A 13,531-nucleotide genomic window follows, 5' to 3' on the forward strand; every position below is an offset into this window, starting at 1 on the left:
AATAATTTTTATTTTATTTATATAGTGCCTACAGATTACGCAGCGCTGCACAAAGCATGACAAATTGATCCCCTAATAGTGTCATTGGGAGATTTATCATTAGGCAGCTCCTTGGGACAGCATCTCTGTCTGTCTTTGGAGCTCTGCTGCCCATTAGATTCATCAAAGTGACTTTAGCACGTTATTAAATGCTCTAATGCTCTATATGAGTATGGGATTTTTCTTTCAAAAAGGCACAAAAAAGCCACAAAAGGCATCAAAAGTCACAGCACATACCATCAGGGTAATGGAGTGACTAAGCGCAAGTCATGAATCTGGCTTTGCATGGCGCTGCTCTAGCAGTAGTTCTATGCTTACATAGTGAAGTGGCGGAAATAGTCCTGCACAATTTTTTAGCAATGAAAAGTCACAAAAACCCTCTATGCAACTTTTTTTTGCACCAAAAAAGCATGTCAAAACCAATGCGGCTAATCTCTGTCCTGCTGCAGGGAACCTCCACAGCCTGGCAACTATTCTTAGCTATGCTGGAGATTCCTTGTGGTGGAGCACAGTTACCGTGCCTAACTTTTACCCAACCTTGTCGGATTCCTGACAATTTGCGTTTGAAGGACCAGCGATTCCAAAGGAGAGCCAGGACTTGCAGCTTTCTCTGGGAAATTGGGTCTGAACCCGTGGCACCATTGACCGGTCAATTTTCTATACATTTTTAAAGCTTTGTTACAACAGGGATATATTTCTATTAATAATGTATACATGAACAAGTACTGTAATAATATTGGTTTGTGAGGCTCCATTTAAAAAAAATCTGGCACATCTTACAGAATGAGTCCTAAAATAATTTGAATGTACAAAATCGACTCAAACCTCCACACATTGTGGGAGGGGGATTCCTGTTCCCATCTAGGGCCACCCACCTGACAATAGATAATTTAGTAACTATATGGTGTGCCAAAACTAATAGCAATGGTTGCTTTGGAATAGTTGGGGCTAGGAAAAAAATTACAACTGTGCCAGAAACTGTGAAGCAGCATTTATCAAAGGATGAAACGAGATGGAATTGACATCTTTAGAATGACTCTGGCCTAGAAATCTAACTAATCCACTGGAATGCCCGTTGATGTCAAAGGACTTTAAACGGCTTCCATTACTGTTTATTTGTTTGAGTGGAAGGGTGGACAGAAGCTACAGCGCTATTCTTTGAACCTCAAATAGAATAAGTCCATTAAAATCGATGCAAATATGAACACATGTGTTAGTCTTCTGCTACTGTTTTAGTGATAAGATAATGATGACGCAGGCCCAAATGCAAGCGTGCACCATCGTTCTTCAACCTTTTCTCCCATGAAATGAAGAAATAGTCTGGAGGATCAGCACCTTCAGAAACACTGGGGACACATAAGTTATAAATGACCTATTGCAATGGATTGTAGAGACCTGGTGTACATATCTCCTCTCTGCCCCCATGAGATGCACTATGGCCCTCGATCTCACATGATCCCTGCACCAATCGAGTGTTCATTTCAATAAACTTTATTTATACAAGCCAGTGTTTAGTATAAAGTCTGCAGTATGCAGTGCGGGTAGAATACATATATTTCTATTACCACTCACCATGGTCCAATGTGACGTTCTCTCTGCTGTCCTGTTGTCAGTAACCTGGAACTAGACGCTAACAGCGGTTGTCCGGGGTTTCCCTAGCAACCATTACACACCGGAAAGGAGTCTGCTCCCGTCCAATAGACGCACAATGACGTACAGGCCGGAAGTGACGTCCGACTACATCGAAACGTGCGGCTTATATCAACAGAGAGACGCTTCCTGTGGACACGTAAGTCCTGCTCCTGTACTTTTCCTTAGTGTAGAGTGGTATCATGGCGCTTCTTTCTCCCAGTAGGCGGTCGTCTACTGTTGTGAGTGAGGCTGCAGGAAATGTTGTGTGACTGTGCGGGGCGCTCCCTCCACTCCCAGCAGGCTACACCTCAGTAATGAGACCAGTATTACACCTATGTCAATGCTTCATGTACTGCTGTGCTATGTCCGCAGAGTTCGCTCCAGGTTTCAGTTGGCCTCACTGGGCCCCATAGTAATGAACTCACATGGGGGTCATTACAAATTAAAATTCCTGTTCCCTAAAATATTCCCCCCTCATGAATATTTTATATAACCCACCACCACCACCACTCTATGGATTCATTAGATACATCCCCCATGGATTCTTTATGAACAGTCTTATGTGGGCCCCCAGGTATGCCCAGTGCTGGTGCCGGACATGTCTTTAGGAAAGTTGTGTGACATCTGTTTTAGAGGCTATGACCCCTATTGTGCACCTCTATAGAGAGGCATGGATCTGGCTCACACTGCATTATACGACGTGTTCTGTTACCCCTCGCATTATCTCTGAAGTACATCCAGTAAACAAGCATTGAAATGGATATTTTTACACTGCTGATGTAGAAGACTTACAATTCAGGTTTCTTATTGTCTTGTTTTTCTACGGGAATGTTCCTCTCTGTTATTTGTTGTGAGTTTTTCAGATGTTTACTCTTGAGGAAAAATAATGCTAAAAAGTGCCTGGAGTTTTGAGCCAGTGGGTACAGCCACATGCGCCTTCTGTGCTAACAAAGTTTGGGTTGAAAATCTTCAGTTTCAAGGCCAGTTCCCATGTCCATTGTTTCATCAGTTATTGTAAAAAAAACTCAGGAGTGACAGATCACACAGAACATGTGCAAATACCCCAATCGGAGGTCGCACTAACATTTTGCCAGAAGAGTAATAACTCCTCTCTCCCTTTTTGAGTATGACTTTTTCAGTTATACAAGTATGAAACTTGTAAATGTATGTAATGTTAATCGACATCTATTTATACAAAAAATGCTACAGCCCCTGTTTTCTGTGCTTAGACAATTATACTAATATTAAATCATGTATTAAACATGGGTTGCACAACCTTTTTATTGTCTTCTTAGAATTTTCTAGCTACATTGATAACAGCCCATAAGATTGTGGTTATCGGTGATCTGTATACACAGATATGCAGAGAAGATGCACATAGCATTTTCCTGCATGTCTCTCACTGTATACAGTGGCTGCTGTGACGGGACTGATAATATAGGCCCCATCACAGTACAAGATCAGACTGTCGCATAGACTGCTCAATTCGGTTGATGGCTCTTTGTGCCTGAGCGCACACTGCCTCTGGAAGGGGAAAAGTTCCCAAACACTCTAAGGGTACATTCATACAGCCGCATGCCCGCCTGGCCCGGCATGCTCTGTCTTTTCCCCATCTACGGTGCGGAACGGTACCACATGTGTGGCGCCAGCATTGCCATCTATGGGTACGTAAATGTGGCCGCATATACTATTTATATATTTTCTCTCCAAATGTATTTTTATTCATAAAGATTATATTCAACCCTCATACTTTACAATTTTATTCAGTTTTATTATTGTTTTAGCTCCTATAACGCATTGGTGGTCAGTGATGTGGACACGTTATGATTACTCTGTGCTGTGAGATGCAGTGTGCTGACAATGTGCTTAGAGTATCGGGGTACAGGTTTACCAACACGTTTTTATATAGTTCTGAACATTCTACTAGTATCTGACAAACAGAAAAAAGAGATGCAATCCATGAGATGGATACAAAACACAATCCAACTCCGCTATAACACACACAGTCAGCTCTGCTATACCTCCTTCCCCTGCTATAAAGATCTTATCTGTAGTTTGTAGAGTAAACACTGCACGCTTCCTGTCGGCAGGAAGTGCTAGTGTCTGAGTTCATCTTGTAATGGATGCAGAGACACTGCAGTGTGCAGGTAAGAAAAGGTATTCATGAGAAGAATCTTCCCTGCCCTACCATAGTCAATAGATTGATGATTGGATCCAAGGGCAACCAAAAGTGTATTCACCAGGACTAGAAGAGACCAGTTGTAATGTAATTGTTTGTATATGGAGACACCTACAACATCTACAGCAGAAAATCGGGAGGTAGGGGCTGATAAGGACGCCGTATCCCACTGTATGAGCATGCAGCAAGAGCGTACAGTGGGATACTTTGCAGACCTTAATTGTAAGCATACAATCCCAACAATGATTCTTACCATATGTTTTATTTCAAAAAATGGTGTCGCTTTTTGATAGCATCAAATTGACAACATTTTTATACTCATTTTTTTTCAGCTGGGTCATCGGTTAGAATATACTGCGTGAAGACACCATGACAAGTAAGTATTATACAGTGAGTGTTGTCATATCTTCCATCTGTATGGTAGGTTGCTTCATGATATGTCCATAGTGGGGTGGTACAATATGGATTATTTGTCTGTGGAGTTCCCAATATAGTTGTGTCTACATTTCTTAGAGCTGTTTCAAGTAACTAGAGAGTGTAAACTAAATAGCCTCAAGTAAAGACGGCCCACAGTGGCTGTAGGGTTCACAGCTGCTGACGGATTGGGGGGAATCTGACACATTTTTGACTTTTATTTTCTCAAGTTCCCCTCAAGTACTTTACACGTTTCCGACAAACCACTGGGCAATGTCACAAACATTCAGAAGATCTTCATACACACTGTTGTTTTGCACTTTGAAATTCCTCATTGATCTTAAATATGTGAAAGTTGTTTTTTCCCATAATACAGCATCTTACCTCTAGATGGTGGCAGTACCTTCTGCTCCTTGGTGTGTGGATATATGTTAGGAGATACCACTGATAGTCATGGCTCTCTTCACTCCATGTTCCATGGTTATGTATATATTTTGGGAAAACCTATGTGACCTAATGTGTGATAAACTATTGTACCATTTTACTGTATATAAAGCACTGTATAATTAAAGAGCATTGCCAGATTAATCCCGATCCCACACGGGAATCCACACTGAGCCTGCTGGCAATGTACAGTGCAGTCTGCAGTCTACATCAACTACAGTGTGGATGTTGTTTTATGCATTCAGGACAGTAATCCATGTACCTAGTCTCTTATATAATTACAAAAACACAGTTATTCGTGGTGCACAGTTTGCCCCTTAAGGAGCTTACTCAGGGTATAAGACCGGTCCACACAGTCTCTGAAAAAGTCCACAAAAATAAAGAAAAATATTTTCACTATAACCGGAGCTCCAAGGATTCTTCTTCTCCCTCTTATTTTATCTTAAAACTTCGATGAACAGCACCAATCTTCAGTTTCTCCTGCTGAAAGTATGTCACCATTCAGACTAGCACCATCGCACTCTCATTCTCCTCTTTTAATTGTATTGTAACTGGGAGAAAATATGCAGGCAGATGGTGTGGTATGTTCCAATAAGGTTAAAATTTATTCCAATTCATCATACTCACAAAAATCCATTAAAATGCGCATATCACAAATTCACATAACGGGACGCGAGCTTTCTATCCGCCCAACCCAGGGTTTCGCCGGCAAGGCTTCTTCCGGGGCAACGCCTTGCCGGCGAAACCCTGGGTCGGGCGGATAGAAAGCTCGCGTCCCGTTATGTGAATTTGTGATATGCGCATTTTAATGGATTTTTGTGAGTATGATGAATTGGAATAAATTTTAACTTTATTGGAACGTACCACACCATCTGCCTGCATATTTTCTTCCAGTTACAATACAATTAAAAGAGGAGAATGAGAGTGCGATGGTGCTAGTCTGAATGGTGACATACTTTCAGCAGGAGAAACTGAAGATTGGTGCTGTTCATCAAAGTTTTAAGATAAAATAAGAGGGAGAAGAAAAATCCTTGGAGCTCCGGTTATAGTGAAAATAATTTTCTCTATTTTTGTGGACTCTTATATAATTGTTGCCATTTGCTGCCTTTTACTAACTGAAATGAGATACTTAAAGAATTTTTTAATTTTATGTTAGCAATTAAAACCTCTCCGCCTATGCGTGGGACTGGGGATGGAATGGAAACAGAAGAGACTGCAAAATCAAAGGAAATAACAACATCGCACACAAAGGCAGCTCACAGCCCGAAAAGAAAAAGTTCTCCGGCACCATCCATTAGTCCTGGTGTCCTTCAGCTTGGCAAAATTCAGACAGAAAAAGCAATAGAGATTGAAGCAGTGCGACTTGTCATCCCTAAATCAGCAATAACCCACACAGTTCTGACTAAGCAGGCTAAATCACATGAGGTCAATGCACACGGGAAAGCAGAAGTAGTGGATTGTGTTACTGAGCCATGGAAACAACTCTCAGAAATGAAAGGCACGTTAGAAAAATTGAAAAATTCTGAAAAGCGATTACTACAAGATAAGGAAGGACTTTCCAACCAGCTAAAAGTCCAGACTGAGGTAAGGCTATGTATGTATGATCATGCTTCCATATCAATATTGGGAAGGCCGTTTTATAGGATTTCACATGAAAGAGTAGGAAGCAAGGTTGTGTAACATTAAATTCATGCTTTTCTACCTTTTCAGGTGTTAATCCAGCTGTACAAATATGGTCTGAAGAAGTCCAACCTAAAAATATTGATGAACTATCCTTATTATAGATTATTATAGATGATCAGTAGCTGATCGGTAAGGGCCCAGGACCGGGCACCGCCACAAATCATCTTTTATTTTAAACATTTCTGATAAACATAGAATGAAACGGGAAGCAGATAACTTTTTCCTGTGTAGTGGCTGAACTGAAATATTGATGACCTATCCTATGGATAAGTTATCAATTATCTTATCCCAGAGCATCCCTGTGCATCTCCTTTAAAGGGGTTGGCTTTAGTATTGATGGCTTATGCACAGTCCAACAACTGCTGCTGAGACTCCCATTAAAAGTGAAGAGGCTCTGTTGTTGTTACAGATGCGGCTCACAAAAGAAACTTGGGCACAACTGAGCTGAGGGATAACACATAATCCAAACATTATATGACTTGTATGAGTTTCATTTCGATATAACAGAACTTTTTTGTGGTTGAAGTGACATTCCTTGCTTCTGTACAGTAACTTGTGTGTGTCTAGACTACAGTGACCGATAAATCATGTACCAGATGATAACATCATTGCTATGGATCAATACATGGCGCCACCAAGCAAGAAGTGAATTATTGCTGCACGTTCATGCATACATTTAGAGATTTAATGTTGCCTCTTCTCTTTTCTATTACCAGAGTAGACAAATATTGGTTGGAGATTTGCCATAATTCAGCTACCTCGTATATTGGTACAATTGTCAAAGATGAGTCTTTATAGTCAGGTTTTTAGATTTTAGTGTTTGTAGATGTAATGGGCTGTATACTTGTCTTTATAAATATTTCTTGTGTGGTGTAACAATCTGCCATCGTTTCCTAGGTTAACAGGGAATTGAAGAAGTTGCTGGTAGCCTCTGTTGGTGATGATCTACAGTATCACTTTGAGCGTATCGCCCGAGAAAAGAACCAGCTGATATTAGAGAATGAAGCCTTGGCAAGAAACACAGCCCAGCTCTCAGAGCAGCTGGAACGCATGTCCATTCAGTGTGACGTATGGAGGAGCAAGTTTCTTGCCAGTCGGTATGTCAGTCCATACATGATGCTTAGACCAATACTGATGCAAAACCTGTGGAACAATCCGATTTAATTGTTTTCTTGTATTGCAGAGTTATGGCAGATGAGTTGACCAACATACGGGCAAATCTTCAGAGGCAAAATAGGGAGACCCAAAGTGCACTACAGGATTTGTTAAGTGAAAGAGACCAGTACCGACAAGAAATGTCTGAAACACAAAAGTGAGAGGGTTTTTATAATTGTGTAATTAATGGGGTTTAAAGCATAAAAGCCAATAGAAAAATCATTACTCTATAAATCATTTCACTTGTCCTGCCATTGCAAATCAGCCTTTTAAACCAGATGCCATATCTTGAAATTGGTTGCAACCAATGAGCCAACCTACTGTATTCCCAGGAAAACAAGCTTCTTAAATATACTCAGGATAGCAAAATAACATACTCTCTAATTCACTGTTATTAACAAAAATACAGCATTTCACAGATACAATTCCAACCTCTCTCTATCAGTCCTGGTGTACACAATTTTGGTTGCCCGGGATCCAACCATAAGTATTCTATCTTCTATGGTTGGGCAGGGCAGATTCTTCTCATAAGTAGCCTCTCTTGTCTGCAGGATGCAGTGCTCCCTCCCCCTCCATTACAAGACAACCTCACACACACTGGCAGAAACTTCCTTCTGGCAAGAAGCAGCGTGCACAGGCTTACTATACAAGATACAGGAAAAATAAGATTTTTATATCAGAGGAAGGAGGCATATAGCAGAGCTGACAGTGTGTGTTATAGCTGAGATATAGTAGAGCTGACGGTGTGTGTTATAGAGGGCGTGATTGTGTGTTGTATCCATCTCATGGATCTCATCAGCAGTGATCTGTCTAGTCTCTCTTTTTCTGTGGATACTACTAGAATGTTCAGAACCTAAGTGATAGCGTAGATAAACCTGGACCCTGATAATGTAACCACATTGTCGGCACACAGGGATCATAATGTGTCTGCTTAGAGCACCATCCACACTCTGGAATTTTGCACTGACCATCACTTAGTTATAGGAGCTAAAACATCATTAAAACTTGAGTAAAAAGTAAAGTAAGGGTGTTAAAAATGATCTTTGTGTAAACATCACTAGGGTATTCTAATTTGAGAACTTTCTTTCATGGATGACCTCTAGTTATAGACTGGGCTCTCTGCCCAATGTGACTTTTGGTGAAGCTCTCTGGATGCTTTCCTTTACTCGCAGGCTGCAATTATCAGGTGTCTGAAGTTTTATTGATGATCCTTGTTCCCAAGACGCACAAAACCCCCCCAATAAGGGGTGGGGAATGCATAAAGTAAAATATAAGACTCCCTGAGGCGCTTGGTTGCGAAGCCTGGGCGCTCCAGGGTAATCTGCATAACTTTTATAACTCTATTTTTCCACAATCGCGGCATAAAGTGTTATAATAAAAGAAGTCCTGAGGAACGATGTTCTTCAGGATCTTATTATTAGGACACATCTGCCATCAGTAAATTGATTGTAGATGTCCTTTAGGCATTATTGTCTTTATTATGAATATTTGCCACTGGGCTTATTGTAGTTTCCTGACATTTTCTGTGTCTTGTTTTTTTTTTTTTTACAGAGTATTAGAAGAGCTTCTCATCTCTCTGCAATGGGGAAGACAACAGACCTATTACCCTAATGCTCAGCCATACTCTACCTCAGAACTTGTCATAGCAAATCAGAAGCTGGCTGTAGCAGTAAAGTCTCACCTAATTGGAAATACTGGATCAGAGAGTCCTTCACATACCTCACAGTTAACAGAATTTTGCAGCACCCCTGCAGAAAAAATGGCTGAAATGGTAAATAACATCTTATTAGAAATTGTAGATTACAGTCAGAATTATGAGTCTTGTTTCCTGTCATTGACAAGATCTGCTATAATAACAATAGGCAATTTATAATGTCTTGTCTGACAGTTCTCCTTGGAACAGAGCATTTACATTTGCCCATCTCTGCCGTTATTTGTGCTTTTTCACTGAAGGTGGGTACGCCTCAGTCCGCCACATTTACTATGGTCTCCGTCGGAAAACCAGCAGAGGCTATAGCTGAAATCTTTGCCTGGTACAACCTGGTCTGAATGGGTTCAACCTGGTGGAGATCCCTTCTAGTTTAACTAAGAGGCCAGAGCTTCTTAGTAGATCCAGCACGCTTTATGCTGACAAGCGTGACTGACATACATAATGCCAGTCTTAATAAATTGCCCCCAATGTGTCAGTATTCTGTAGACAGCAATTGGAAGAGCAGACACTGTATATTTAGTTTTCCAGTATAAAAGATCCATAAAATGTTAAATTATGTGACTTGAAATATTGTTGTTTTTTTATGTTTCAGATACTGAAGGCTCAAGATCCTATTGCATGTTCTGAGACGTCTCCAGATATTTCCTTTTCAGAGTCTTCAACTTCTTTCTTAGCTGCAAAAAAAAGTATTGGACGATTTCACCCATATACCAGATACGAGAACATCACTTTCAACTGCTGCAATCATTGTCAGGGAGAACTCATTGCTTTATAGGAGGATGTAAGCTGGCCATACACGTTACATAGCTGTCAGGAAAAGGCTCAATCATGCTGATCAATTGGTCATCAATTTATGGATACTCTCAGGAAGCTTTCACTGAAATTTTGTTAGAGAGAAGAGCTGTTATAAAACTTTTAATTTACAGCTACCGTAATAAAAATTTGTATATCCACCCGATTTGCTACCAAATGGATGGTAATACAATTTTTTTATTACTTGTGAAATAAAAGTGAAGTTTTAAAATGGGTCAAAATCTGATAACAAAATTTCAGGGAAAGTGGTCAACAGCTTTCTCGGCTTATTGCGCCACACACACTTGCATACTAGGCCAAGCCAGGCATGTGTGATGAATGGCAGAGAAAGCCAGTGTCGGAAAAATCTGGCGTTGGCTTGTCTTCCAGAACAAAGGGATTGAAAAGCCAAAATAAAATTTTCTAATCCACATCAAATGTGTTTTGGGGATATGTCTATACACATTACATTTTAGCTAAAGCTATTGTTAGTGTGACTTATACATTAAGATTATGTATGGCCAGCTGTAGCCATTTACAGGGAACCTGTAAGCAGGTTTAGACCTAAGAAGCTATTGAAAGGTTCTGCTTAAAATATGTATAACTCAGTCATGTATTTTACTAATATGTCCACAGCTCCATTGACAAACATCCTATCTACATATTTCCCTTCTCTTCCTGTAACGCCGTTGCCGTCAGGTGTTCATATCTCATGCATGTGTGCTCACAGCTCCAGGCATGTGCAGTGACAATGCACATGTCTGGACCTGAGGTGTGAGTTTACCTGCATGAGATACAAACAGAGCCAGCGACAATGGAGAAACAGGGAGCCCAGAGAGGAGAATTTACAATGACGTCAATGTTTTTAGCAAAATCCATGATTCACGATTTGTGTGTGTTGTAAGATCCTGGAGTTGGTCAATAGATTCATAGGTCAAAATCTGATGACAAGTTCCCTTAAATGATAGCATTGATTGTCTTGGTGAAGACAACGCTAGACAAATAGCAATAACTCCTATACTCAGGCATCTGACAACGATATCCGGCTCAGTGCAATAATACTTATGACTTAAGACTGTTCAAGATGAATTTTCAAGCAGGACAGTATTGACTTTCACAGCGTGTGATAAACTGACTGCCGTTTTTCAACACAACTCGGTCATTCCATTATGCAATCTTTTTTTAAATCACTTTAACCAGTATTTCTCTTCCCGAAGACATGTGACATCTGTTTATCATTGTTATTTTCCTGATCTGCAGTATTTTCAGTGGGATCTGTTGTATTACTATATTGTTACAGGTCATTAAAATGCAGTGTTTTATTCTGACTTTATTTTCAAGTATTTTGTGTTGTAAGAAAGAAGATTGGGACAAGAGAAGCCCGGTAGGGTAGTTGGGGTTACTGATTATTGACACACTATTTCCTAAATACTGTACATTTTAAATCCATCCTAGCCCATTATATTTGATCATAAACATGTATAATTAATCAAAACTCCCCAAATAATGATCTAGATAATCATATCTGAAATGGTGTCTAGAATTGAGTACACTGACACCTGGGCAGTGAAATGCTCTACCTAAAAATCATGTACAGATTCCTCTCAATAACTTTTCAGACAGAGAAACTTTGAAGAGCTTAATTTTTATTATATATACGGTAGTTAGGCTTTTTTTTTTATCAGGAGAAAGGGTTTTTTTTTTTACCCATTTTATTGGTGGTGCATAGTCTCTTCCACTGATAGCCTCCACTGATAGGTTTCAAACTTGTCCTGAAAACATGACCTTTGCCATGAGAGAAGGTTGTGTTTTTTTAGCTTTCATTACAGAAGGTTTGATCTGTCTGTATCATTGGAGAAGTCAAGTCTGAAGCTGAAACAATAAATCTGGTATTTTAAATAGGGATTACTCTGCTCCTAAAGTTACTGAGGGTATAACTCTTTGTGTAGACTGTGCCCACAGGCAGAAAGCCTAATGGCGCCTATTCTCAGGATAAGGATTGTCTGAATTAACCAAAATGACTTCTGTAGTCGGTAATATGCCCTTTCCCAGAAATGTGGGTTTATTTGTACATCACAGCATGTTTCATCATTTAGAAGCGCTTTCATCTAATCTAATCCAAGCCCTTGCCTGAATAATAACACCGCAGTGCATATTACACAAATCTTTTCCTTTTCCAAGAAGACAAAACAAAAATGTATATTGCAGTAACTTGGTTGCCTCTCTTGACGCTGCCACTATACCAGGTTGTTTTGTCCTAAAATCTTACATTTATTAGAAAATGTATGATTGTACAGCAAACGTGATCAAGGCTCAGTGGAGACAATATAGCAGGCAAACTTCTACCTCTAGATCCACTCTCAAATAAACCACTGTTTACAATGGGAGACACAGGTAGATACCAGGGAGGGTGGGGGGATTGCCCTCACCCTGCTGTGCTGTCATAACTCTACATTAAACTGGTCCACAATCCCTCCCCTCTGCTCTGAATGACTTCTGTAGTATTCATCCTGAGACCTGAGAAGAATAAATAAATGGCTTGCGAGCAGTTAAATGGAGAGAGATCCACTTTTTCCAAGTCCAACTACAATCCTGGAATATAAAAGTATTTTTCACAGTTCTCCTAAGAACACTTACAATAAGGTAAGGTTACAAAGATAACTGCTACCCAACACTGTCTGTAGCTTTATATGGGAGACTCCCTCTAAATTGTAAAGGAAAATACCCCCACCCTATATTCAGGTACAGAATATGGTACCACATTAAAGCTCTGTCTGTGTCTCAAAATATAAAAAAAAAATAGAGAATTCAATTTTAACCCCTTCCTGACATGTGTCATAATAGTATATCACACGTCAGCTGCGGGTGTGCGTGGAGAGGGCTCACAGGCTGAGCGCTCTCCATAGTCAGTAAGTCTTTGCTCCATATTGCATATTGGTGCGCAAAGCCACCAGCGGCTTTAAAAAAATGACGTCATTGGGGAGCGTAGTTTGGTTGCCATGACAGCTTTTGGGTCTTCTGAAGACCCGACGTTGTCTCGTTTTAACCCTTTCAGTGCAATATGAAATGAATGAGGAGGAAATTCCACATATACTGCCATACTGTAGAAGCAGTATATGGTAGAATTGATCAGACAACCTAGGGTTAAAGTACTAATTTTTTTTTTTATTTTGCCATATTCTGGCGCTAATAACTTTTTAATACTTCAGTGTACGGAGCTGTGGGTGGTGTCATTTTTTGCAACTTTTGATGACATTTTCAATTTTTGTAAATGTATGAAAACATTATAAAACCTATCCAAATTTGGTATCCCTGTAATTATATCAAACCAAAGAATAAAGTAAACATGTAATTTGGGGCGCACAGTGAAAGCCGTAATAACCAAACCCACAAGAAAACGGTGCAAATGCGTTTTTCACCAATTTCACTGCATTTGGATTTTTTTCCTACTTCCCAGTACACAGCATGGAATATTAAATATC

At 40.0% G+C, this 13,531-nt stretch overlaps 2 protein-coding genes across 4 annotated transcripts in view; one reads left to right on the top strand and one right to left on the bottom strand.

Moving 5' to 3' along the window:
- The window catches only part of NME7 (NME/NM23 family member 7), a 125,361-nt gene extending 123,590 nt beyond the window's left edge, over positions 1-1,771 (bottom strand). For both annotated transcript variants that reach the window (XM_072137737.1, XM_072137736.1), the window contains exon 1: positions 1,612-1,771. In XM_072137737.1, coding sequence (XP_071993838.1) covers positions 1,612-1,614 — 3 coding nt within the window. In that variant the 5' untranslated portion in view covers positions 1,615-1,771. The remainder of the gene's footprint in view (positions 1-1,611) is intronic.
- On the top strand, positions 1,678-11,377 carry BLZF1 (basic leucine zipper nuclear factor 1). Of its 2 annotated transcripts, none has more exons than XM_072137738.1 (7): positions 1,678-1,828; positions 4,183-4,226; positions 5,865-6,292; positions 7,289-7,488; positions 7,575-7,703; positions 9,098-9,317; positions 9,850-11,377. In XM_072137738.1, exons 2-7 carry the CDS (start codon positions 4,220-4,222, stop codon positions 10,030-10,032), a joined length of 1,167 nt encoding a protein of 388 aa, XP_071993839.1. In that variant the 5' UTR covers positions 1,678-1,828; positions 4,183-4,219; the 3' UTR covers positions 10,033-11,377. The 2 variants fall into 2 exon arrangements, with proteins under 2 accessions (XP_071993839.1, XP_071993840.1); XM_072137739.1 differs by lacking the exon at positions 1,678-1,828 and adding an exon at positions 1,868-1,890.
- Positions 11,378-13,531: the final 2,154 nt, after the last annotated feature.

The sequence above is a fragment of the Engystomops pustulosus genome, chromosome 2 (assembly GCF_040894005.1).
Source record: "Engystomops pustulosus chromosome 2, aEngPut4.maternal, whole genome shotgun sequence".
Lineage (NCBI taxonomy): Eukaryota > Metazoa > Chordata > Amphibia > Anura > Leptodactylidae > Engystomops > Engystomops pustulosus.